This window comes from Haemorhous mexicanus, chromosome 2 (assembly GCF_027477595.1).
Source record: "Haemorhous mexicanus isolate bHaeMex1 chromosome 2, bHaeMex1.pri, whole genome shotgun sequence".
NCBI classification, from domain to species: domain Eukaryota; kingdom Metazoa; phylum Chordata; class Aves; order Passeriformes; family Fringillidae; genus Haemorhous; species Haemorhous mexicanus.
Window position 1 is genome coordinate 32,371,554 of NC_082342.1, and position 25,617 is coordinate 32,397,170.

The window sequence follows — 25,617 nt, forward strand, 5'->3', positions numbered from 1 at the left end:
CAGAAGTAGCTTTTACTGGGGAATCCAAACTGCCAGTGGCAGGAGGCCAGCAGTGAAGCATACTGGAGCAACAGCCCCTGCAGGACGATTCCTGCCTCTATAGATCTGATACAGATACTATTTTTGTAAACATCTCCTACTCATGAACTTCACAGGCCTCTGCATATTTTCCACAGTTGAACACACATCTTGCAAGAAGCATGTAGGAAGTTTCTCCGTGTCTTCTGTGATAGTAGCTGGTCACAAGGTATTACATAAGGATTTTAAAAAGGATCAGAGAAGGAAAAGGTGGACATTCATTTTCCAGAGTCTTTTCACGGGACAACAGGCATGGTTGCCAATGACACCTCTGAGGACAGAATAGGCAGAATGAAGACATTTTGCATTATTTGGTGCTTGGTGATGTTTACTTGAAAATGGGACATTAGTAGGCAAGATGTATATGTTTTTTCTTTTCATTTTAGCTGGTTTTAGTGGTAGCTAAGGAAGATGACAGGGGCACATTACCTACTGTGATATAATCTGCATCCGTGATAATTAATTGATGAAAAGAATAAATTTACTCAGCAGGTAAGACAGTGACAATAGCTTTGTATTTTATAAGCAGTGTTTCTTTGGAAGATGCTGCTCCAGTATTTATAATTTATAAGATCTTTATATTTATATAGAGATATAGGGAACATCTGGTAGAACAGGTTTAATAGATTCATCAATGGCTTATAGAAAATATGAACAGCTGTCTCTTAAAACACAAACAAACAGTTAATTTACAGCATAACCTGCTCTTCAGGGATATGATGGAAGCCTCATGGTAGGTTTAGAACAAGTTGCTAAGAACTAGACTAGTTCTAAAACTGCTTTGCTCTGTGCTGTTATCAGCCCCTCTATCAGGCTAGTGACTCTATCAGTCACAAGGTGACTATTTTTAGATTTGCTGGAATTGTGTTTTCCTCCCCACCCATCCCTGCCCAGACTTACAGTGACCACTCTGTGTGCAGGGCATGGGGGAAGAGAGGCATGGATCCTTGTCTGTTCCCAATTCACCTTGGCATACAACCCCAGAAATAGGTGCTCCTCACCTAGGAGCACATGCTCATTGACTATGGTATCTCAATTTCTCTGCTGAATTCATTGCAAAACTGCAGGAACAGAGGAAGAAGAAAGTCAAGGGATCTTTATGTGGCACTTCCTCCAGCAGCATCCTTGACCTAGTTTGGGCAGCACTGAAGCTCTCTTTAGCAAAGAGAAGTCACTAATGGCAGTGACCTACAGAACACAATAGGTCAAACATTCCTTCCCTTTTGCCAGCACAGCCCCTCACAACAGGGGCTCTGGAAGGGGAGATTTTCATATCTGCAATAAACAGAGGGGGACATAACTTCACCCATCATAAAAATAAATTAGGAAGTTGCAAGGGGCTTTTTCCTACTGCTCCTTTCTTCTGAGGTACCCAGCTTTGTAAAAAGATCTATCCATGTTTCTTTCTAGATATTTAAATACCTCCCTCTCCCAAACCTGTACAAAAACTTGTATTTGTGAAGATCTTTCAGACCAGCATTTAAATCAGCACTTATCAAACAAATTTTGTACAAAATTTCCTACACAAAATTGTAGTCTCATTGTTTAAGAACCAACCCACAATGCTCAGAGAAAATACCCACAGCCTGTCAGAAAGTGTATTTCAAAGAAAACCAAACCGTTTATGTTCTGTCATTTACCTCCAGTTCCTTGAAGCAGCAGTGGGAATGCTGTTGCTCATGAAAGTGCAAGGACAAAAACTGTGGGGGACAGTTTGATTTATGCTCTGTTTCAGTCCCTTGTTCAGAGATGCAGTCTTGTCACTTCCCTCCTACGAGAGAATTCTTATGAAATCACATTCTTATTAAACCACGTATTTCTTCCAAATGTAAAATACCTACTTTTCTTTTGGTGCTACATGATAAACATTTTTACTGATTTTAAAAAGTTTGTTATTGGCTTGATAAAAACTAGAAACTGTTCACTGATGATAAATTCCCAATTGCATAGAACCTACTGTACTGAAGAGCTGAGCAACTGGGTGAAAGCTCAGCCTTAACAAAATCTTCTCAACTTCTAATGAGAATGAAATTGACTTTAAATATGGAGATTTATGTAAATATAAATAACACATAATATTATGTAAACATGATAAATAAAGGTGTGATTAAGAACCAAAGGATGGTGAAGAGTCTATCCTTTCATTAAGCTGACTATATCAGAAATGAAAGATGAAGCATGGCTCTAGGTGCCAAGACAAGTATTGCTTCCAGCAGCTAAGTGATATTGATTTCAAATTAAAAAAATGAGGGAGCTGGTGGCATCAGGACATGCGAGACAGCCACAGGACAGACCAATAGTTCTGTGGAGTGAATGATTGGACACTTGGGTATAATCCTTCTTTCCAGTTCTTTTTTTCTGCTGTGCATGTCTGGCAGCAGCATGGGTGCTTGCCAGATCCTGTGTAAACTACCACCTCACTAAAGCAGTAGCAGACAAACCCATGAAGAACTGGAAAGCAGCTTTTCAGGCAGGGTAAGTGCTAGGACTTGCTCACCTGCCTGTGGAATCACAGCCTGGGGCAGAAGTCAGAGCAGGTTGATGTAGATGATATTGTAGCTTAATGAAAGGAAAGCCAAATGTGCATTTGCTAGGACTTGGGATATGACTTTGAGCTTGAGATAAAGCGATAGACAAGCTCAGGGGGAATAAAGAAAGAAGAGTCAATGTGACTTGTCTGAAATCTTCACTGAAAAGGAAACCACAGCACAGTTCACTCAGTGCACAAAAAAGGTTCACAGAGGAACAGATTTAGATTTGGTGGGTGGGTGAGAGGGAGAAGGGGATTAAAATGAAACCAGACTCTCTGAACAGAGGAAAAGAAATTGCCCACAGCTGTGTCAGTAATACATCTTCTTAGGCCAGGGTGAGGTGCAAATGCTGTTTGGTGGGGTTTGGTGAAACTGCTGAGGACAGCTGTCCTGATCGATCAGTCCACAGGAGACTGTGGGTGACAACAGCTGGCTGGGCAGCCACCAACTTAAAAAACATTTACCCGAAACAGGAGTTTTGTCTTAATATACCACTCTTCCCATTGCAATCTGCTTTTGCTTCCCTTTTCCTCGCATTTTTAGCCCTAGAGATCTGCTTTTTAGAGATGGTGAAACACCTTGGTTAACATACTGCCAGACCCACTGTTTCCCAGTACTTTTACAACCTAGGTTAGAAGAGTGTAGACATGTCGGGAAAAGTATCTTTAGCAAGTCATTCAGAAAAAACGAGATGAAAACTGATAGGTTTGGAAATATATGGGGGAGGTGGAAGGAGTGAAATAGGGAAAGAATGCAAACTGTGGAAAAACTTCATCCTCACCAGGGATCTAATGCATTGTACCCAGTGATAAGCATTGTAGCAGCAGAGCAGACTGGCCTCAGGCACCAGAGAGAAGGGGACTCTGATCTCTTACACTTCAGCAGTGTCATGTTCACCATACATTGTAATACCTTCAATATCATGAAGAAGGAAAAAGATAAAATAGCTCCATATATTCAGACCATGGTGTGGGGTTTTTTTTCTGCCTTTGTCTTTCCTGCATAGATTTTATTTTGTAAATTGACTTTATCTGAGTAGACTTCCTGCTTATTGTTTCAGAGGGTCAGGCAAAATATGTTCTGTCTGAACCCCTTATTTTCTTTATATTTTTCCTTCCTTAGGCTGACTGCAAGGTGTGAATGGAAAAATGAATGAACTTACCCATTCTTTGGTACTGCTGTTAATGAAGAATGATCAGCTGTCGTGAGTGACTTCTCAGCAATGCTGACAAAAACTGAATTTTCCAAGCACAAGGATGAGATCAAAATGGATCATATGGGATCAGCAAAATTCAATTTGCCATTACTAGAGATGGGTGGAAAGATGCTGGTGAGATCAGAGAGGCTTTTTGGGCAAAGGAGACACAAAGGGCCAGGGAGAAATTGTGAGCATTTCAGAGTGAAGGTGGACAGACCAGACTGGATTGAGTCCGAGGTGCTGGGGAAGTGGGCCAGGACACTGCCTGTTGATGGTGCCATCAGGTGAGAAGAATTTGGGCTGTGAAGGGAACTGACCTAACCACACCTTCTCCATCTGCAGAGATCCCTCCTCACTGTCATGTTAGCGGGCAGGACGTGGGAAAGGCATCAGGGAGCGTGCTCAAGACTGGGCTCGCTTCCTTCATCTTTATGCGGGGCCAGGGGCAGAGGCCGGGCGGCGCCGCACGCCTGAGCCCCGCGGCCCGCTCCGGGGGCAGATCGGACGGCGGGGAACGCCGTCCTCCCGCCGGATGGCTGCTGGGGCGGCTCCGCGGGCCGCCTGCCCCTCGGCAGCTCCCGCAGTCCCTGCGGGCTGGGCTGCGGCGGGACCGCACCGACACCAGCACCAGCACCAGCACCAGCACCGGCACCGGCACCGGCACCGGCACCACGCCGGGCCGGGCCGGCTCAGCCGCGCGGGAGCGCGCCGGGCGCGCCCCGGGGGAAGCGCGGCGCGGCCGCTGGGGGGCTGCCGGTAACTGAGTCGGGTCCGCAAGTGTAGTTACCGGGAAACCGCGCCCGCCCCGCCTCCATCCATCCATGCATCCATCCACGCATCCATCCATGAAACCATCCATCCCCAGCGCCCCTCGCTGCTACTGCTTCTTCTTACGGGGACGCGCCAGCTGCTCACCCACCTCCCCCCGTCCCCACTTGCCTTACTCTCACAGGGACAAGCCCGCTGCCCACCCGCCTCCCCCCTCCGCTCCCGGCCTGCGGCACCGCCCGCCGCTCACCTGTGCCCGCCCCGCTCCCCCGGCGGGCGGGAGGGGCCCCGATCCCCCCCCCCCCGCTCCGTGCGCATCCCGCACGGATGCGCACCTGTCCCGTCCCGTCCCGCCCGCCCGCCGGGGTCCCTCGCCTCCGCCCCGCCGCCGGCCCGTCCCGCGCTCCCCGCGGGCAGAGGGGCGGCCCGGCCCGGCCGGCGCTGCCTCCCCTCCCCGGGCCGCGGAGGGCGGCAGCCAATCGGCGCGGCGCTGCCGGGCCGAGCTGTTTACCCAATCTCAGCCCGCCCCCCGTCGGGGAGCCGGCAGCGGAGGGCGGGCGGGCAGCGGGGGCTCGGCGGCGGCACCGGCGGGGACGCGGCAGCGGACGGGGAGCCGTGCGGGGCGCGGCGCAGAGCGCGGAGGCGCGGCGGGGGCAGATGCCAGCCTGGCCCGCGGGCTCCCTGCCCGCCAGCCCGCCTCGCCCCGGCGGCGGCACCCCGCGCTCCTACCTGACCATGACCCCGCGCCGGTCCCCGCTGGGCCACCCCGGCGTTTCCCGCTGAAGGGACCGGCTCCTTTCCGACCTCCGCCGCTCCTCGTCTTCTCCGCCTACTCGCTGCTGAGGCTGCCGCCTCTCCCCGGAGCCCCGCCGGAGTGATGGGCTGCATCGGATCCCGCACCGTGGGTAAGGCGTTGGCGGGGACGGCGCCAGAGGATGCTCGGGCAGCCGCGGCCCCCGCCCGGGTACCCGCACGGCAGCCCCCGGCCGGGCGGGTGGCGGGTCGCCCCTCGCAGCCCCCCTCCCTGCTGCCCGTGCAGCGCCATTAGCTGCGTGCGACCCTTCCCCACCTCGGTCTCCCGTGGCGTGGCGGGGCTGCGCGGAGCCGCTGGCCTAGGTGCTGGCAGCGGGGCGGCGGGACCTGCCCGGGGCCGGGGGTCGTCTGCCCGTGTCACCCGTGACGAAAGGTCGCCAAACATGTGGGTCAGTGCGGCGCCTCCGGAGAAGGGGGTGGGTGCGGGGCGTGCCGTGCCGTGCTGTGCTTCCCGAAGCGGGATCAGGCGGCCGGCGGCTGGCTCCTTTGCTCGGTAAAGGTTTATTGTTATCCGAGGATACATAACGTTGCGTGATCTGCACGTCTTCTTGTCTCCCCCTTCCCCCTGCGTAGACTTCAATGGAGAAGAGCAAACAAAACTGAATCCCTTCACTCTCGCAGAGCTATTGCGAGGGGACACGGGGAGGGACCGCATCCTTCCGCTGAGCCACGCCATGCACATTTTTAAGCAAAAGATCCCAAGCCTTCAGGCTGTGTAACCCATCTCTCCCCTCCTACACACATGCAGATACCAAGAGGTCCCTTGATCTTTAAGCAGAGGTATCTACAGGTAAACACAGCATTCTGGGCATGCTTTTTGCCTTCAGGAATTTTTTCTTTTTCTGTGCAAACCACAGGTACAGCTCTATCAGTTACAGGGGATATATAATTCAATATGCCAAAAGAATCTCTGAGAGCAAAACAGAGTTCATTTGGCAGTACATCTTGCTCCCAAGCCATTGGCTCTGTCTCTCCTAAGAGCACGCGGGCATCTGTGGGGAAAAGGAGACCTCTGAGGACATCAGATTTGCACCACCGCCCCAGATGGAGGGACTGTGTCACCCCGGAGAAAATCTGAGGGACTATGTCAATGCCTAATGCCATGACACTTCTTGTCTCAGTGGGAAAGCCCTTTGTGAGCACTTGCAGGGAACCATCTACTCCTGCAGCAGCAAACTTTAAACTACAGAATCCAGTGTCTGCTTTGGGAATTAATTCCTCTATCTAGCCTATGTCTCTCAGTGGTCTCAAATGTCCTTATGACCTAGAGAAATCTCTTACGTGTCTACATGGCAAAGATCACTGCAATATTTCCCTTGAGATTCTTCAAGCTCACCTGGATCAGTGTCTCTGTAGCATTTCAGGACATGTGTTGCCTCCATCTCCTGCCTTGCCCCTATCCTCCACACACCCACACTGCTGAGGACATTATTATTCTGCTAGCTGGGTAATTATTGATACGCCTTTTATCGATGTCTGTCTGAACAAGCAGTGTTAATTCTTGGTCTCTCTTCCCACAATGCTGTTGAAATAAAGAACAAACATGCATTTAGTAACATCCACTCTCTACTGCAAAATGTGGTTAAGCTGTCGTACAAACTGCAGGTGTTTGTTCCTGTGCATGGCAGCGTTTTTATGATCTGTGACTTGGAGTCTATGTTACAAAAAAACCCCTGGTATAACTGAGCTGTTGCAAGTATCATTCTCATATGAGATTATATATATATGTGTTTGTATATATATTTATAAATGTCATACAGTTGTGTGGGCATAGATGAAAACAGAAAATAGCATCTATGCTGTGTCGGTGGGATAATGATAACTGAAAATTCACTTTGCAAATTGCAGTCCTTCAATACAGACCTTAATGGTACAGATGTTTGACTTCTCATATGAAGGCAATTTTTGGTTAGTGTAATACATGTTCATTCTTGATGGCGATAGCTCAGTGGACTTTAGGGACCTATTTATACACTTAACTGAGGAGTTTTTCTTGCCCTGGTGTTATGAAGGCGTGTGCTAAGGGGGATTGCACAGCTATGATTCTGGTCTCTGTGGGAGTCAGATATGAATGTAGTAATACTGTCTGATGCCTGCTTCATGTGCAACTTTTACACTGCTTTGCTATAGAAGCGACTTTTTCTCCTGTCAGTCCTAGAGGCTGGATTTAATGAAGGTGGGATCCTTGAATTTTAGTTGGACTACTCCACCTAAGGAATTTTGTTCAGAACAATTCTTACTTGGCAGCCTAGATTTTTGGCTCCAGCCTTCCTGGAGTTATTTGAGAGGATTCTTCAGACATATTTTCTTCGAGCTGGAAATCAATGCTTTGAAGTACTAGGTCTGAGCTCTTGGATGTGGTTGGAAACTAACATCCTAGCGTGACCAGAGCTTTGTGTTCTCTCTTCCAAGTGTATCTGGTTAGATTTTTGCAGCATTAGTTCAGTATACAGCCTCTGTATTGGCTTCCCAAGACCAGGTCCCAGAGAAGAGAGTGCTATGGAATTTACATGGAGCAGATTTTGAACTCAGAATTCAAGAGGTTTTAATTAGTGATAGAAAGCTCCTAATCAGTCACATTTAGTTTATTCACCACGCAAGGGCCAGTGCAGGATTGTGCCCTGAGCTTGCTCCGGGCCTTTTTCCATTCCAATTTTAAGCAAGCCACATGATTTCTTCATCTCCCGCAGGGATGTTTTACTATGATCTAGTTAGATGTCATAGTTTGCACATGTTTAGTGATGTGCAACTTTACATTTTCTTTCCTAAATATGAGTTTTCTGGTTATTTCTCCCTGGGGAAAAGTAATTGAGAGGGTCATAACAGAGCAGCTCCATATGTGATAATTTGAAATAGAGTCACAGAGTATATTTAAATTTTACAGAGAACACCAGAATGGCAATGATCACATTATGATTTCCTAAGGTATGGGAGAAGCTGAAAAGTGATCTTAAAAGGCTAACCTGATACCCAGTCACCTTCTCCACAGTCACATCTCAATGTCATACATGTGCTTCGTGTAACATGGCATGATAGCAATTACACAATGAGAAGTGGAGGTGACTTCTTCCTCCGGTAATGGCTGCAGGTCATGTCTGTGATACCCCATCATAGTTCCTAGAGAGCTGCCTAGCAACTCTCATCATAGCTGGGTCTCAGTTTTGGGAGTATAGAGGAGAATTTTCACTGAGGTTACTGGACAGTTAAGGCTGTCAAATCCATCTAGGAACTTGTAGATATTTGAGTGCCAACCAGCTAAATGCCAAAGATCAGCTTGGTTGTTGTCAGTAACTGAGTTAGCCAAGTTTAGGGTTTCAGGTCTGCATAGGTGTCTGAATGCATTGCAAGCATACCTTTGACTACAGCTTAGACATCTCCTAACACTGGCTGTTCTGATTAGTGTGGCAGGGTTTCTCTTAGTTCCTTGAATGGATTCAAATTAATAGAAAGCTCAAGCCTGTTAAGCTCAGGATTGCTGTCTCTTTTTTTTCCAGTGATTTCTCTGATTTCTCTCACGTCTTTGCTCAGCAGCCTGCAGTAAACATATTTTGTGAATGTCATGTAAAATGGCGGGAAAATATTCAAGACATTACAAACTAATAGTACTTCTGGAGTGTGGGAAAAGAGAAACTAGAGTTGCTCACTCTGAGGGTCAGGAAAAGCTTTTTGACTATGAGAAGTGTCAAGCACTGTAACGTGTTTCCCAGAGGGGTTGTTCAGTATTCATTCTTTGAGGTTTTCAGGGGATATCAGGGACTGGATAAAGCCATGAGTAATCTGGTCTAACCTCATAGCTGACTCTCCTCTGAACTGGAGTTTTCACCTCAGGAGGCACCTTCCAACCCAATCATCCTGTGATCCCGTGCTTAGGGTATAAACCCTGGAGTGGTGGTTGCCTCTCTGAGTCAGGTTGGAGTCACTGCTTTAGTCTTGCTCTGCTGGAGGACCTCAGGTCTTCCACATGCCAACAGTACACTCCTACAGGTTGCCCCCATCACTGCTTTCCTTTAACTCCTGAGAGTGCTGCGTGTCGCAGAATTCCTCACCACGATAGCCCCAGCTGCCAGCTGCAGCCCTCCCTCTCTGATTGTTTTTGGTCTGGCAGTTTTGCAAGAAGCAGCCCAAGCAACAGCTAGGCTGGTGCACGGAGCATCAGTCACTGACCACGCAGGCTGGAAAAGGCAGTGCTCTCCATTGTTAATGAATTGTTCAGGCTCTGGGTCAGGTGTAACCTGCCAAAGCCAGGTACCTGGCTCGCTGGGCTCCCCTTCACTGGGAATGGTCAGTGTCCTGTCGGAGGCAGGAGTATGTACTTCCCACTGGATGATCTCTGCTAAGTGTAAATGAGTGGCTCATAGCACCCACAGCAGGAGAGATGGAGCTAAAGACCTCCCACTCCTAATCCAGCCACTTTAGATTCAGCAGAGTGGGAGCAGGGTAGGAGGCTGACAAAAGAGGGGTAAAGCAGCTGGAGCAAGCAGTGAACATCCCCTGCATTTTTCTCCTTACTTATCCCCCCCCTCAGATCTGTAGGTGTGTGAACTGAGATCTGGAATGTCAAGTGTGGTCTACACACTTGGAGTGTGAAAAAGTGAGACATCTACTCTACATGCATACCTCAGACATACCAAGTATGTATCAAGGTGTCCAGTTCCTGCCTCCTTCACCTCCAACATCTGAGTGAATCAGTGAAAAGGAGTAAAGAGAGGAGAAGCCTCAGAAAGGAGATGGTAATGCAGAGGGACACTGAGTCACGGAAGTAGGAATAATTTCATTTAGTTGCATGCACACAGGTGGAAGGGGAAGGAGCACAGAGCCCCGTGTAGAAACTGTAGGTGATGTATGTAAAAGAGTGGGAATACATGAAAAGGGGCATCTGGGTATCTTGTTCCTCCCTTACTTGGGATAGGGACAAACAGAACAGAGGGACAAAGGGACACCTTCCAGATCAGACAGCTTTGTGGTTGGTCTCACTTCACTACTTGTATTTCTTCCCAGTCTGGCTTTTCCTCTTTCGAGCAGTTCTCAATCTGATCACTTTTAGAAACCCAAGTAGAGGGCTCAGGGTTGAGAACTTGTTTAGCCCAGTAATATTCTGGGCAGAGACCATCTCCCTGACCTAGCAGCTGGTTGTTCTGAAGGCTGTACAAACAGGTGATCTCTGAGACCTCCCTCTCTTGTCAGGGTTTCTGAAATGCAGGTGGGTGGTTTCAAAGTTGTGGTGGGGAGAGGCTGGCAAAGAGCATGATTGCATAAGCCTGGCTTTATGAGGAAGCAGTCCTAAAAAAATACATGTGCAAGGTAAGGATGTGTCAGAAGGAGTCATTAGTAACAGAAAACAGTCTTTGGCATGTTGCTGATTGATGTAAGACTTTTGTGTGTGTACAATGCAAGAGATGTGATTTGAGGAACAGAACTGAGGAAGAGCATACTCATTTTGTGAACTCTTCTGGACAGTAATATTGCAAGAATTATGAGAGAAATTACCGAGGAGCTGATGGAAAAATGGAAGTAATGAATTCATTGGCATGATAGAGCTGGGAGTCTTAATTCTATAGACTGATGTGTATTGAAGCAGAAGAAGTGAGCTAATCAATAAGTGTTTTAGGCCTGCTTTCTTGGGGAGACATAGAAAAAATAGTTTTCAGGTCATTTAATAAGGTTGTGTTCTCCAACAGCAAGCAGATGTGATTTTAGATTGATACTTAACCAATTTAAGATAATTCACACTCATGGGTTTTTAAGCACTTCGATAAAAAGTCAAAACTTTATTTTATAAGGTCTTGAAATAGGGAAGAAGGTCTCGAGTGAAAACCTGGAGTGTTAGCACAACTTTAAAGGTTTTGTGAGATGACCTATTTAATTTTATCGATTAGTTAAAATTTCCAATAAAATATTAGAAGGCAAATAGATCAGTGAGAATGGGCTTATACAAAACACAGCCTGTCAAGCTAACTTAATTTCATGACTTTATGAGACTCCCTGCAGCCAAGTACTTCTCTGATAGAAGTACTTTACCTACAGTCGTGGTCATGGAGGTAAAATGTGAGATTGGTCAAAGATCCAACCTCTAATAAGCTAGCAGTCAGCTTAGAACCACGATTCTTACTTAGTTAGTTTAGGAGTACAGTATATTCTAAGTGCATCTAAATTCAATAGATAGCAAAATAGTAACGAGGAAGGAATCATTGCTGAAAAACCTGTGGCTCTAGTTTTGCCAAGTACCGTGTGATTTTTACATAATGCTCAAAATCCTGAGGGAGATCTAAAATGCTGATAAACTTGATCGTGTTTGCAGTGACTAGAAGAACTGCTAAAAATGAAAGTAGCAAATGGAAAGGATAAAGCACTGATAGGGAAGAGTTTGATTCATTTTAAGTACTGACAGACAGTGTGTGTTTCAATCTAACCAAATATGAGTTAATCTAAATATCTAAAGGCAGAGTGTGAATAGTATTTACAGGACCAGAACTCTCTGTTGGAAAGCAGTCACACTAAATAAGCTTATAGATACTGGAACTGGTAATCAGTAGGTCAACAGCTACTGCTGAGATGCTGCAGCCAAGGAAGCTGATGTGGTTCTTTGATCTTGAGTATTGAATAGGAGGAGAGAAAAGCATATTTTCTCTGTATTTGGCACTTGTGAAAAAATTATTTTTCATCTAGTTTGTCTAATTCTATTATTATCACTTTGAGAAATACCACAGAGCTGAAGTATGACAAGAAAATAAACATAGAACCGTGAATAAAAACTTACAGAAGTGACTTGATGACAGTCCTTAAGTGTTTGATTGAAGAAAAAAACGACCTTGATGTCAGCTGACTCTTCAACCTAGTAGAAAACTGTTAAGATGTGAGAGAAGGATGGCAGATACATTCAGATTGGAAATGAGGCAAAAACCAAACAGTAAAAATACTGAATTATTGGCGTAATTTACTGGGAGTTGTACTGAGCCCTCTGTCACATGAACACAATAAAATGAAGATTTTAAAAAAGCTCTCGTTCAAGCACAGCAACAGAGAGTATAATTAACACAGGGAATACATTTAGCCTCTCTTATTTTAAGGAAGTCCAATTAGATGAAGAGGATGTTTCTCTCTGAGTTTAAGCTACACATTCCCAGGTCCAGGAGTATGCCAGACTTTTAAATGAAACATAATTTTTATATCCTGAAACGAATGGGGTTGTATTTGCAGATGCTGTTCAGACATGGCTCATGGGGAAAGTTTCAGTTCAAAATTTCTAAAATGTGCTGGAGAAAACAGTTTGGTGACCCAAATGGTGAGCATATGGATTGACAGTCCACATAGGAAAAAGAGTTTTAGGGTTTACACTACTGGCCATTTATGTTCACTGGCCAGGATGGTGACAGAAAGCTGTGACAGGCAGAGGAGGATCAAAGAGGCTGTGGAGGCAGGAAGCTCGGCAGGCTGCAGATTAAATGTTTACTTCAGGAGCTATTCAAAGAGCCTGTAAAAGGCAAATAACTTGCCTTCTGCAATGATTAGGAGGACTTAGTGTGTGGTGTTACTACTAAAGAGGCTTCAGGTGACTCAGAGATTAAGACCATAGCAGAATATCACCACCCTCCACCCCCAGCCTCAAAACCCCAACAATTTTGTATCTGTTCATTGTGGAAGAAGTTGTGGAATTTTATCCTGTGAAACCTTTTCTTATTTGAGATGCATCACATCAGCTTCAGATCAAAGCCTCAGTGAGGTTGTAGAGCAGGTAGACAACAAAGTGGTCAGATGATATTCATGTGAGACTTCTGGAGAAGTTTGAGGCTGAAGGAGCTGAACTGCTGATTGTTATCTGTAATGCTTTCCAGTTGCTTTGGTACAAGAAGATTGGAAGGTAGATGATGTGATGCCAGTTTTTAAAATGATTTTGAGATCTGGAGAACTGCAAGCTAGTAAACAAGATATGCCTGGGAGGCAAGCTAATAAACATTACTCTGAAGAACAGAATTAGTGTAAGCATGGAGAGATAAGATGTTCTGAGAAAGAGTTAACCCTACAGTTGTTAGTTGATATCACAATTTATAAGTCTTAGGAGGGGTCAACAAGCAATATTGACACAGGAGGTCCAGTGGCAGTAGTCCACTTGGATTTGCCAAGCACATTTGTAAAGGTCACTTGCCCCAGGCTGTTAAAAGACATAAATCTGCTGTTGAATCAGAGAAGTTCCTTAAGTAGCTGGGTAAAGATAGGAAACAAGGATTAGCAGGAAATGTCCATTTTTCACAGGGATATTTTTTTCAGATTTGTGCATATCCATAAATTACATGAATATTTTTTCAGATATGTGCATTTCTGTAAATGACATGAAAAAGGGGAAGGGCTACATAGTGAGGTCACAAACTATGATAATAAAGTAATCATTTGGGAGAGCAGACAGAAAACTGCATGGAGTGATTTGAGAAAGGATTTCACAATATCAAATTACTAGGTTATTTGATTTCCCAATATCGAGTGCCATAAATTATGGGTGAAAATTGGCATAAGTGTAAAATGATGCACACAGGCAAAGCAATTCTAGAGTTACATTTGCAATGATGGAGGTTCTGAGTTTGCTGTTGCCACGCAGGAACGAGATCCTGCGGTTATAATGTGTGGCTTAATGCTTAATACCACTAAAAATGCCAACCAAATGTTAGCAATTAGGAAGAGAATAAGAGAATAAAATGAGAAATAGCATTATACTATGCATCTGTCCATATGGTTCCCTTGTTTTGATATTTTATAATGAATTGACCCTAATGGTCTGTTCCCATTTTAGAAAGGCCATAATCAAAGACTGGAAAAGATTCAAAAAGGGGTAGGAAAGACAATCAAAGGTATTGTGTGGCTAATATGAAAGGAGCCATTTAAACAGGGATTTCTCAGGTGTGGAAATGTGATGGTTAAGGATATGACAGATATCTAAAAAATCATGAATTTTCTCTGGGATAGGAACAGCATGGAGAAAATGATGAGGGAAGACTATTTAATTATCAATTTTAAAACAGAGCCTAAACATCAAACAAAACTAGCAAGTGGCCAGTTTAAAGCAAATAAAAGTCATCATTTCTTCAAGTAACACAGAATTCAGTTGTGGAAGTACTTGACATAGGATGGTACGGGTACTAAAAGGCTTTTTTTTTTATTTTAGAAGTGAGCAGATGAATCCTTTAAAGATGACTAAATACAGAGACAATGTCTGTCTTGGGAGCTACTTGAGGTGTAAATTGTGACAGGTTAGGACAGATATTCTGGGAAAATATCGCTGCTGTTTCCCCTGTTTGAATTGTTCCCTGTCTTACACATCCACTCCCACTTTAGGGACAAGCCAATACCCATCCCTAACAAATACTAAATACCTCCTTTCCCACCCCTTCCCAAAAGAAGAAGAGAATGAAGAAAAGAAACTGGAGAGGGGAAAAACCCAATCACTGAGGAGTGGGGGGTGGGAAGAAGAAAACAATAAGAAAAGAGAACAGACTAAGGCTAAAACCTGGAAAACAGGGAACCAAGGGGCAACAATGAGCAGAGCACCCCTGTATTTCCATGATATCCAGGAACTGGTAGATGCTGCCTAGTCATGCCCTGCCCAGAGCACAGGAATAGAAATAGCACTATTACTTTCTGGGATCTTGGGATTTCCTCCTCCTGGAGCTGGACATATCCAGCTTGGTGAGAAACAGGGTAGTTGATAAAGAGGACCCAGAATTTAGTAGGTCTTGGGGTAGAAACTGTACAATAAAGATGTGAGAAGTGCAGCCAGAATCAAAATAATGAGTTTTGGAGGAGACAGAAGATTGGCATATGTGGTGTGCCAGTCTCCCTCTGACTGCAGAAAAGGCCTGACTCAGGGAGTCCTCTGAAGAAACTTGTGCCTTCTGCTTGATGAAGGATTTCCCCAGATGATGTTCCCAATGGACCATTGAATTAGCTCAAAGTAGGAACTGGCCACTGGGGTTCTTCATTCTCTTCTGACAATGAGTGGTCCTACAACCACGTATCACGGGTCTAAGGGGCTGTTAACTGTGTTTGGATTTGAGGGGGAGGTTGAACAAATGATGTGTTTACATGTCAGAGAGTGATGACTGTTCCCTTGAGTGGAGATCAGGGGGGCCTGTTGAACGGTAGGTACCCCCTGTGTAGGTGTGGATGCCCTCAGGGACAGCAGGGAAAATCATGGGGTGGCATTAGGGTCACTGTGATGGTGTTTGTGATGGTGAGATGTGGCCTCACCTGAGCAGGTGCAGGGCTGGGCAATCAGTGCCTGCAGCTCTGCCTGCTGAGCTCAGCCCCTGCAGTCTCAGTGCCAGCAGCTCTTGGTTATTTTCTCCAGTTGCTGCAGGAGCTGTGGGGCTCTGGAGAGGACACCTGAAGCCCTGCTGGCGGCTTTCTAGGATTGGGAACAGTTTCTCTTACCAGGTATCTGCTGGAAATACAATACAGCAGAGAGGAATCATACCAGGAGTTTCCTGGAGTGTGTGTAAGAACTTCCTGACACAGCTGGGGAGTGTGCCAGCTAGGGAAGGCACCTGCTGGACCTGTTGTTTGTGGACAGGGAAGGACTTGTGGGTGATGTGTTGGTTGGAGGCTGTCTTGGGCATAGCCATCACAAAATGAGAGTTTTTGATGCTCAGAGCAGTAAGGAGGGGGATCAGCAGAACTGCACCTCAGACTTAAGGAGGTCAGACTTTGACTTGTTCAGGAGGCTGTTTGACAGAGTCCTTTAAGAGGCAGTCCTGAAGGGCAGGGGAGTCCAGGAAGGCTGGATGTTCTTCAAGAGGATATCATAAAGGTACAGAAGCCATGTGCTGAAAAAGGAGCTGGTGGGGAAAAGGACCAGAGCTTAGTCTGAACCTCAGGAAATAAAGAGAGTGTTTCACCTTTGGAAGAAGGGGCAGGTCATTCAGGAAGGTTACAAGGATGGTGTGAGGTTGTGCAGAGAGAAAATTAGAAAGGCCAAAGACCAACCAGGATTTAGTCTGACTGCTGCCTTAAAAGGCAATAAAAATGTTTCTGTAAATGCATAAGCAGACAAAGGGGGGCTAAGGAGAATCTTCATCCTCTATTGGATGTGGTGGAAAAAATAGTGAAAAAAAAAGAGAAAAAGGCTGAGGTATACACTTTGTTTTTTGGGGACAGTGGTGGCAGGGAGTCAGCAGCCTCAGTGCTTCCTGTCTTGCTCTGACCAGTGCTGCTGTCCCAAAACCAGATGCTTTGTGAGGACTGTGACCAAGTGTGTCATGGCTGTGGTGGAGAAGGTGTAGCCACCTAGCTGTAAATCCTGGGGCTGCCAGGTGAGGAGAGTGGAGGCTGAAACTGACAGGCTGCCACTGCCCCCATGTGCTGGTGTTTGGAGCAGGCTCTGGTTTTGTCCATTCCACGAAGAGGGACCAGGAGCATCCCTGAGGTGGGAAAGGTGCCTTGTGATCTGCTGGTTGACTCTTGAGGAGCATGGGGGTGGTTCCTCTTCCCCACTGCTAAGGATGAAACTACAGTACGAAGATGGCACATCTAATAGTATTCCTGTGCTCCAGGACAGTGCCCACGTGACGTGCTGGCTACAGAGGGATTAAAATTTAAACCCTTACGGAGAGCAATGTATGCAATTGCTGCTGCATATTACTTCTGTAAGGCTGGCTACAGGCCAGCCAGCAGGGGCTGCTACCTTGGTTCCTATCGACGTTTTCATACTTACTGTGCTGAGTGAGGGCCCTGGGGACACATTCCCTGCACTTCAGAGAAGCAGTGAAGAATGAGGAGAAACCCATCGCTGCTGTTCAGGCTGGCTGATACTTGTTCTGCAAATGAGACACTGCTCTGAGGTTTGGTGTTTCTTGAGTTTGTTTTAATTGGATGTGTTTCGTTTTGCAGTAGCTCCCTAGCCCACGTGACGTGATGGCTTCTCAGAGCAGAGCTCCTTGTGTCTAGCATTAGGCTCTCTGCTCATCCTTTACTTAAAGATACGCAGTAGCCTTTAGTATTGGTTTGACAGTGTTTCCAGTCAAGAAGAACATTGTAGGTATTAGGACTTTGTTCATTAATTCTGTCTCCTAAACAGCTTTGAAAAGGGATCTACCTGCAGGGAGAGGTAAAATGGTCTGGAAAAGTACTCAACTTATCCAAATTCAGAGCAAAGATCCTGAGAACTGCCCATCTGATTCCTAATCTTAGAGACGTGTCAGAGCTGTAGGTGTTTCCATTTTTTATCAGAAATTTGAAAGACATCTGTTTTGTGGACACCAAGACATTTCTTTGCCTTGATGAGCAGCAAACTGTTCAGCTCTGTCTCCTCCACCTAAGCAGGTTTTTTTTCTGTTTCTCTTCCACAACTGACCCTGTGGGTAGGTGCCAGCAGTGGATAACCAATTTTTATGCTTCCTTATGCAGTACAAGCTAGAATTCCTGCAGAGTTAGGTGAATAACTTGGGTTGATGCATTTCTCAGCTTTACCTGAGAGAATTTGAGTGCTTCCTTCAGAGGTTCACCTCAGGGACAGCTCTGGTGGCAGAGGTTTATTCCTTTCTTTGATGACCTTTTGGATAGCTTTGGTTGGCTCTGTGTAAAGCAGGCAGGGAGGGAGAAGGTTTCTATGGTTATTCCAGCCATCCATCTGTCAGTCCTTCCCAGTAGTTTCAACTGCTTTAATTTCAACCACATTTGACAAGGCACGATGGTGTTGTGTTTGACAAAGATACACACTCCCACGAGTATCATGAAAATTGGTATCAGGGAAGGAACAATTTAAAGACTGATCATAATTACTGCAATTACATTTGTTGTTTTCTTAGTTGTTTGGGGCGGGGGGGGGGTGGTTGGAAGGGAATGGAAAGGAATAATTGAACCATTTACTCTAACAATTCATCTTTACCAACATTAATGCTGGCTACCGGTATCAAATGACAAGGTTTCTACTCTCTGCTGGAAAGTAACACTTGAGAAACAGAAGAAAATGTGCTATCGGGGGATAATAGCAGTGCTGGAAAGTCATTGCTTAATTAAAATGTTTCTTTGTTAATTGGCATGACACATCAGAAAGCAAATAACACAAATACTTGTTTGGTATATGGTGTAGATCTTCACCAGCATGATGTTCGGAAGGGAAAAACAAAATTGAAGACTCAAACTCTGTTCATCTATTTGGTGTGGCACAAAATAGAGAAGACAAATTGGAGATGATGTTTAACATCCAGCACAGAAGTTACAACACAGTAGATTATTAAAGGCTGTAGATCCAGGTTAAAGTCATGGATGCAGAAGCCTGATTCAAGCATGGACCTTGGTAAATGAACAAAACGTGGGCACAGGTACCATATATAGAACCAATTAATGCACAGTGGAAACAGCAATTGAGAAAATGTCAGGAGGAAACCTAAGGAGAGTGGGCTTGTTTAGATTTTTTGAGCAATTCAAAACAAGGTGAATTTCTTATGGTCATAGAATGCAAAGAAACTGAAAATATGACCGACTAAGAATCTCAGTGTCTTCATGGTACATTAAGGTATGTGGCAAAACGAGCTACAGAAATGGCAAAAAAGCCGTAGTAATAGATCAGCAAGGTGAGGTACAGTCATCCAGATGATTTCTGTATTTTTCCAGTACATTCATCAAAGTGTTCACTTTGCTTGGGAATGCTTACTACACGTATTCCCTAATTCCTGAGAGTCCAAAGTTACAATGCTCAAAAAACCCAAAATAAAGCAAGAAGTGGGGAAAAGGATATTTTCTTTCCCTCACAGTTTTTCCTCTTTAAATGTTTTTCATCTTTATTATTTAGAAAGGCTTGGCTTAAAAATAAATCTTGATTTTTACCTTAGTGGTGCTGTAAGAGAAAGAGGGATGATATTTTCCCCCAAAGGCTTAAATGACTTGAGTTGGAATGTTACGTCAGTTGTAATGGAGACATCTTTTTTCTTATGAGTGTTTTTGCAGACTTTGTTTATATCGAATTTGTGTTAAAAAATACAAAGCAGCCATGCTCTGAAATGATGTGGCTTAATGTATTTCGACAGCTTTCATTTTCCCTCTCTGCTTCATGTAATCAGCTTCCTACCTTTTCTTCAGCCATCTACTGAGTCTTCCAAAACAGGGATGAAATCTGTGATGTTAAAAAACCCCAAACCAAATAACAAATTTTTAAAGAAAATGAAGACAACTTTTAAAAGTTAAGTGAAAATGAATCTCCTCTATATCCTTTCTATACAGAAACAATGACAAGGTCAGAAACCCAGTTATCTTTCAACTTTCATCACCTCATTTCAGAACATCTGAATGGGAATGATAGTGTGTTTGTAAAAATTCCACTTTAAAATTAGCTTTATGACCCACTCATTTTAAATTTCTTATCAGCTCTATATGGAGAAGAGCAAATACTATTCTGTAAGAGGTGATTGGTCATAGATTTACAAATGGAATAGTCATGATGATTAGCAGAAGCTGGAATGGGAGATGGATAAGAGAAATTATACTGGAGAAGAAACATACCATTACAAAAGAAAAAAACCTCTGTTCTAATTGCAGGGAGAAGGAGGTTGACAAGAGACTGGATAAAAAGAATACTAATTTACAAAGTACTGCTTTCAGTTTCTGTTTTCCCACTTTACTCTCCATACTTTTTTTTCTGATTTTCCATGTTTCTTTCCTTCTGTTTATCAGAGCAGAACTTGTTTTTTCATGTCTTGATCTAACATGAGTTAATGTTGCTCTTGCTATTTCTAGCAGGAGAGAAAAAATCCCCACTAACCTTTATCCAACTTTCAATAAGAGAAAGTAATGTTGCCCCAGGCCCAACATCAGTTAGATATTTTCTTTTCAACCAGTGTGTGTTGCTGTAACTTTCCAGCAGATATGACTGCATTTAAAACTATTTAACAGATGTTAAAGAGTTATTTTCTCTCAATGTATTTCTCTCTTAGTACCTGTGAAACTGTTTGGACCAAGAATTTATCTTCAAAAATTATTCAGTCTCTCTAGAGCATGCAGAATCACATATTACTCATTCTTTTTCCCTGAACTAGGCTGATGACCTGTTTCAGCTGGAGAGAAACAGTAGTAAATAAATTCTGTCGGTCTTCAGCTCTGCTATTACAGAACAGGTTTGGACTTTGAGACAAGTAATTGTTTGATGTTCTTCAACCATTTGATGCTACCATCTGCCAGAACAGTATTAATACTGGACAAGACAAAGCTCCTGGGAGACCTTATAGCACCTTTTATGACCTAAAGGAGTCAGGTCTCCAGCCTGAAAGCTGGAGAGGGACCCTTTATGAGGGCATGGAGGGATAGTGCCAGGGGAAGCGGCTTCAGAATGGAAGAGGTTTGGTTTAAAATCAATCATAAGAAGAAATTCTCTACTGTGAGGATGGCAAGGCACTGGCACAAGTTTCCCAGAAGAGCTGTAGATGCCCCATCCCCGAGAGTGTTCAAGGCCGGGTAGGATGTGGCTCTGAGCAACCTGATCTGGTGAAAAGTATCCTTGTCTGTGTCAGGTGGGTGAAACTAGATGATTTTTAAGTTTCCTTCAACCCAAACCATTGTGTGGTTCTATGAATATTTTCCACATTCTAACACTTCAAGAAAACCATCAGTGGGCTTGTAGCGTTTAGAGCAAAGGCTGAGTGTCATTTGTGGAACTTTGGGGCTGTCAAGTGACATGTGCTGAGCAAGAGGCTCCTCTTTCTTTGGCTGGGGCGGAGGTGTCTTTGCAGTGTGTGCCCAGAATGGTGCTGCAGCCTGCTTGCAGTGTGTGCCAGGGTGGCTCCAGACTCACAGAAGGGCCACAGCACTGTGCTCAGAAAGAGCTGACAGTACAGGAAAAAGACCTGGGGCAGACAGAGATAAAGCAGGTGTGACATTGTTACCTGCACCGAAGGGTTCTGTACAGCTGCCTTCTGCTCGGGAGAGGTGACATCTCTCCTGCCTCTCCAGCATCCCTCTCTTGTTCAGCTCTGTGGCAGGAATGCCCCAGCTCTCCCCTCTGGTGTGCAGGGTTGCAGGTGGAGGGAAGGAGCACAGACAGGAAAAGGCAGCAGGATCCCAGTGTGCAGGGACAGGCTCCCGCTCTGCTCTTTGCACCAGTTTTATTCTCCCACTGACCCTCAGTCCCCCCGATCACAGTCCACCCCTCCATCCTTCCTCTCTAGATTTGCACTTCCTGGCAGTGCTCCCTCCTTCTTCCCTTTAGCCCTTCCCCATTCAGGGGGAGTGAGGACAGATGTATTCCCTTCTAAGCCAGACCTTACAGCTGATGGTGCCTGGGTCTGAGCTGGGCTTTCACAGCTCTGCCTGGCACTTTCCTTTGCTATGAGAGAGACTTCTAACCCTGGAAGGTTTACTTGGACCCCAGATATGAGAGGTTCCCAGTCGTCGTGGCAGCAGGCAACTCACAAGTGGCCCATTAAGCCTTGCTCCTCTTGCTTGAGTATACAGAAATCCCCAGATCTCCCTCTCTTGCCTTGCTGGACTCAAGGTTGCCAGTCCAGTCCGTGGCAGTGCAGTCAGTAAGAGCTCAGTGAGGCCCAGTACATGGATGTGCTTGTCAGGAAAACCAGTTAAGAGGATCACAGCCCTGGAGGGTGGTGTTTGTCATGCTTGTCATAGCCATGTCCTGCCTTCTCCAGAGATCTGCCTGTGTCTGACTTCTGTGCTCACCTTTGTAACATGCAGTACAGGAATCCTTTTTCTTTTGAGTTCCCTGAGAACAGCAGCTTTACTCAGCCTAATTAGAAGCATATGGGGGATGCTATTAAAGCACTTGGTTCTGATGAACAGAAATATACTTTGGATGTGAAGGAAAAAATATCCTCTAGTTCTCTCAGAAATGGACCTTCCTGCACAGCAGGAATTTGAGATGTGAAGGTGTGGTGGACACCACCATATGCAAACAGCGTTGTTTTGTTGTTTTTCATATTGCCATGTTTATCCTTTTTAGGGGACAAAATCAGGGTTTTTTTTGCATTTTGAATTCTAGGTGATGATTGCCTCAGGTTCCCCCCCCCTTTAAGTGCCTCCATGGCTCCTGCAGGCCTGTGTGGGGTGGAGTGCAGCATCTCTCACCTGTCAGAAGATTTGTCCTGGAGAAGTGCAGTGATGAGCACTCCATAAATGTGCCAGAGCTGCTAGAATGAGCAAGGGGCTTTGCATATGTCTGTGGAGGAGAAATTTGCTATAAAGAGTAGAAAAAAAGTTAGAAGATCATGAAACTAGAACCATTCACTTTCAATCCAGCCAGACTAGACCTTGCTGAATTGATCCCAGGAGTAGATGATCATTTTGACAGCTACATTTCTTGACAGATTCTAGGAGGCTCAGGTCTAAGGACAAACAATGGTTCCTCCATGACATGGGAGGAAATAACTTTAAGCAGAGTTTGAGGATGGCACACAGGCTGAAGACAGAGTAAATTGCTGACTGCACAGAGCAGTCGTGGTTACCTGGCTGACTATTTACATGGGCTTCTTAGCATTTAGTTTCACTTTTTACTTTTAATAATATTTAATTTGTAAATCTTAATAAAATTTTATCATGTGTATTTTGTATTATTGGTGTTTAAAATTTGAAGTGTAATGGCAGGTATTACAAAGGTCGTTTATCTTGCTGAGGGTGGCAAAGCAAAGGCTCCAGCAGCTCTAAGCTGATGTCCAACCAATTCAAGCCATAAAGGTGAAATGCCTTTTTCAGGGATAATGGTTTCATGTTGAAAGGGGATATTAAAGGAATTGGTTCTTTCCCAGTGGATGAATCTGCACTTTAGCCAAGCATACATCATGCTTGAGAAAAACACAAGTGACTTGTCTTCCTATGGAGAAAGCTGTGAGAAATACAATGGTTGATGAGGTACAGGTGGTCTGATTACAAACGGAGTATCTGATTTAAGTCTGTTGTGGCCTTAAACTCAAAGATTCTCCTGCTTGTTTAGCTGAGTTGGCTTAAGACTGGTGGAACAAATTGTAGTGGCATTCAGAAGGCTGACCAGATGTGTTCCCACAGGAAACGAGGTGATTGCAGTGGACTGGAAGGGACTGAAAGATGTGGACCAAATCAATATGGACAGCACGAGTTCACTGCATGGCAGCAGCTTCCATCGACCTTCCACTGAGGTGAGTGCCTGGCCCAGAGCTAATGAGCCAAGGGGATGAGAAAGTCTGAAATCTGAGTTCAGAAATGGGTGTTGTGCATCACTGAGGCATCATCTGTGGGAGGGCTGGAATGCCAGTGAGCTCCTGAGGATCATACCTGGGTAGTTTGGCTTGCTCTGAACAGAATTGAGTCACTCCCTTCACAAGATCCACAGTGAGTAAGAATTTGCAAATGAAAGTGCTTTTTAACCAGTCATGAAGGGAGTGGAACACAACATGAGAAAAACAATGACAGTTCTGACAAGCCTGTAGGTCTGCATTCCTTGAATAAGGGATTCACATTGGAATGTCCAGCACTGTGTCTGTCCCAGCTTCTGCAGCACAGCCATGAAATCTTTTGAAGAAACACATTTGTCTGCATTTTGAATTTTAGAGATGCATTCACTAGTAACTCACAGACAATTGACTTACCATGCAGTATTTCAGGGCCTGGTTCATTGAATACTGAATGCAGTTTCTGCATTCTTGGATACCTGAATTTTCAGCTTTGTAAGGTTCAGAGTATACAATGATGATAATAGAAAGATAAAATCTATTTTAAATGCATAATATCTGAAGAATCACAAATAATGTTCACAAATAAGCTTAACAATAATAAGCAGTTTGCAAAACCTTGAAAAATGTTAATAGGTGTACATATATATAGTATTGTTATTTTGTTTGTGTACCTTGATGGCTTCGAAAGCACCTTCAAGGCACTTAGAGTTTCATGGAGTTCTGGCAGGAAATTGTTGGGCCCAATCCTGTGTGGAGAATTCAGTCAAATCAAAGCAGATCTAAAAGTCAACGAGCATAAACCACACCTCAGTGAACATTTTGATTTATATGAATGGCTACCATAGGTGTAACATGAGTCATCTAAATTTTCCTGAGTGTCTCCATCCCCAAACCCAGGAAGTTGAGATGAGTCCTCCCAGCTGAAGGAAACACACTCTGAATTGGTGCTGTGATGGCTGACGTGGGAAATGATTCTGGCTCGCAAGGGGCGAGTGAGTCAGAGTGGACAAACCAGAACGCTGCAGGAGAAAATAATTTCAGCAGAATTGAGTTGCTTGCTGTAGGACACTCAAAATACAAAGGTGGTGTAGCTCCTCCTTGTGTTAACCTCAAAGTGCTGCAACCCACACTTAGGAGGAGAGCCTTGTGAAGAGGTGCTTTTCTCTTTCCTACTCTGTCACTCAGTTCCCTGTTTCAAACACCGTGGCACTTACAGGCACCATATTCACCAGCAGGGAATTAAACCATCTTGGAAGACATGAGTTTTTAGAACACACCAGATTAAGTAGTGCCTGTTGATTGTGGCAAACTACTGGAGTTGCTTGGCTGCTTGCAAGTTGTTTGTTACACTGACGTGGTGCCTTTCTTTGCTTTCTTTAGCAAACACGGACGGATTTCTCCTGGGATGGCATCAATGTGAGTATGCACTGTGTCACTTTTCAAATTTATAGTCATAGGAAAACCAGGATTTGTCTGACATTGGATACAGCGGAGGCCAGAATGGGAACATGGCTGAAAGTCCTTACTGCTGCTGAAATTCTGGGAGTTGTCTCTAACTCAGAGGGTGGTGATAGATTTTTGTTTGTTTCTGAGTCTTTTGCTGACTGGCAGGTGTTCTGATCTGTAGGTGGCTGTTGAATTGCTTTCATCCTTTTGGGGACAAGTGTGTGCCATTTCATATGTTCTGTTTTTGAGATTTCTGGGCACTGCTACATAAGGAAGGTGTCCGTCCAGCATATTTTAAAAAACAGTAGTCCTTGATTAGAGCACCATTTGATCTTCTCCAGGAGTTTGGGAGAAATGTCTCCCTCATTGTCAGCTGCACACAGGAGTAACAGAATTCTTCATGTCCCCTAGGGTAGATGGTGAGTACCAGTTAACTTCAGTTAAAAAGCAGATGAGAAACAAGCAAATGCTTTAATTACACATGTTCCTTTTGCTCTTAATACCTGTGCCATGAAAAAAAAATTTTTTTTTTTCCTTTTTCACTAATGCAGAAACAGCATCCTGAGAAAGGAATAATGCATATTTCTTTTACTGGACTTTTTTAAAGGGTACTCATAAAATATTGTAACATAAGTTAACTTTATAGTTT

General features: G+C 44.7%; 1 protein-coding gene and 1 long non-coding RNA gene across 3 annotated transcripts in view; one reads left to right on the plus strand and one right to left on the minus strand.

Moving 5' to 3' along the window:
• LOC132323258 (uncharacterized) lies at positions 1-5,413 on the minus strand. Its single transcript, XR_009485295.1, has 4 exons — positions 5,305-5,413; positions 3,772-3,844; positions 1,719-1,849; positions 1-349 (listed from the first exon to the last, which is right to left on the minus strand). It is a non-coding gene; the product is annotated as an uncharacterized LOC132323258 (long non-coding RNA).
• Positions 5,344-25,617, plus strand: part of FAM131B (family with sequence similarity 131 member B) — a 24,821-nt gene continuing 4,547 nt past the window's right edge. Inside the window, exons 1-4 of one of the 2 annotated variants that reach the window (XM_059838266.1) lie at positions 5,350-5,480; positions 23,377-23,486; positions 24,903-24,938; positions 25,310-25,353. In XM_059838266.1, the coding sequence (XP_059694249.1) occupies positions 5,453-5,480; positions 23,377-23,486; positions 24,903-24,938; positions 25,310-25,353 (218 nt within the window). In that variant the 5' untranslated portion in view covers positions 5,350-5,452. Of the gene's footprint in view, positions 5,481-23,376; positions 23,487-24,902; positions 24,939-25,309; positions 25,354-25,617 lie in introns of both variants that reach the window. The other variant, XM_059838265.1, reaches the window with a different exon arrangement.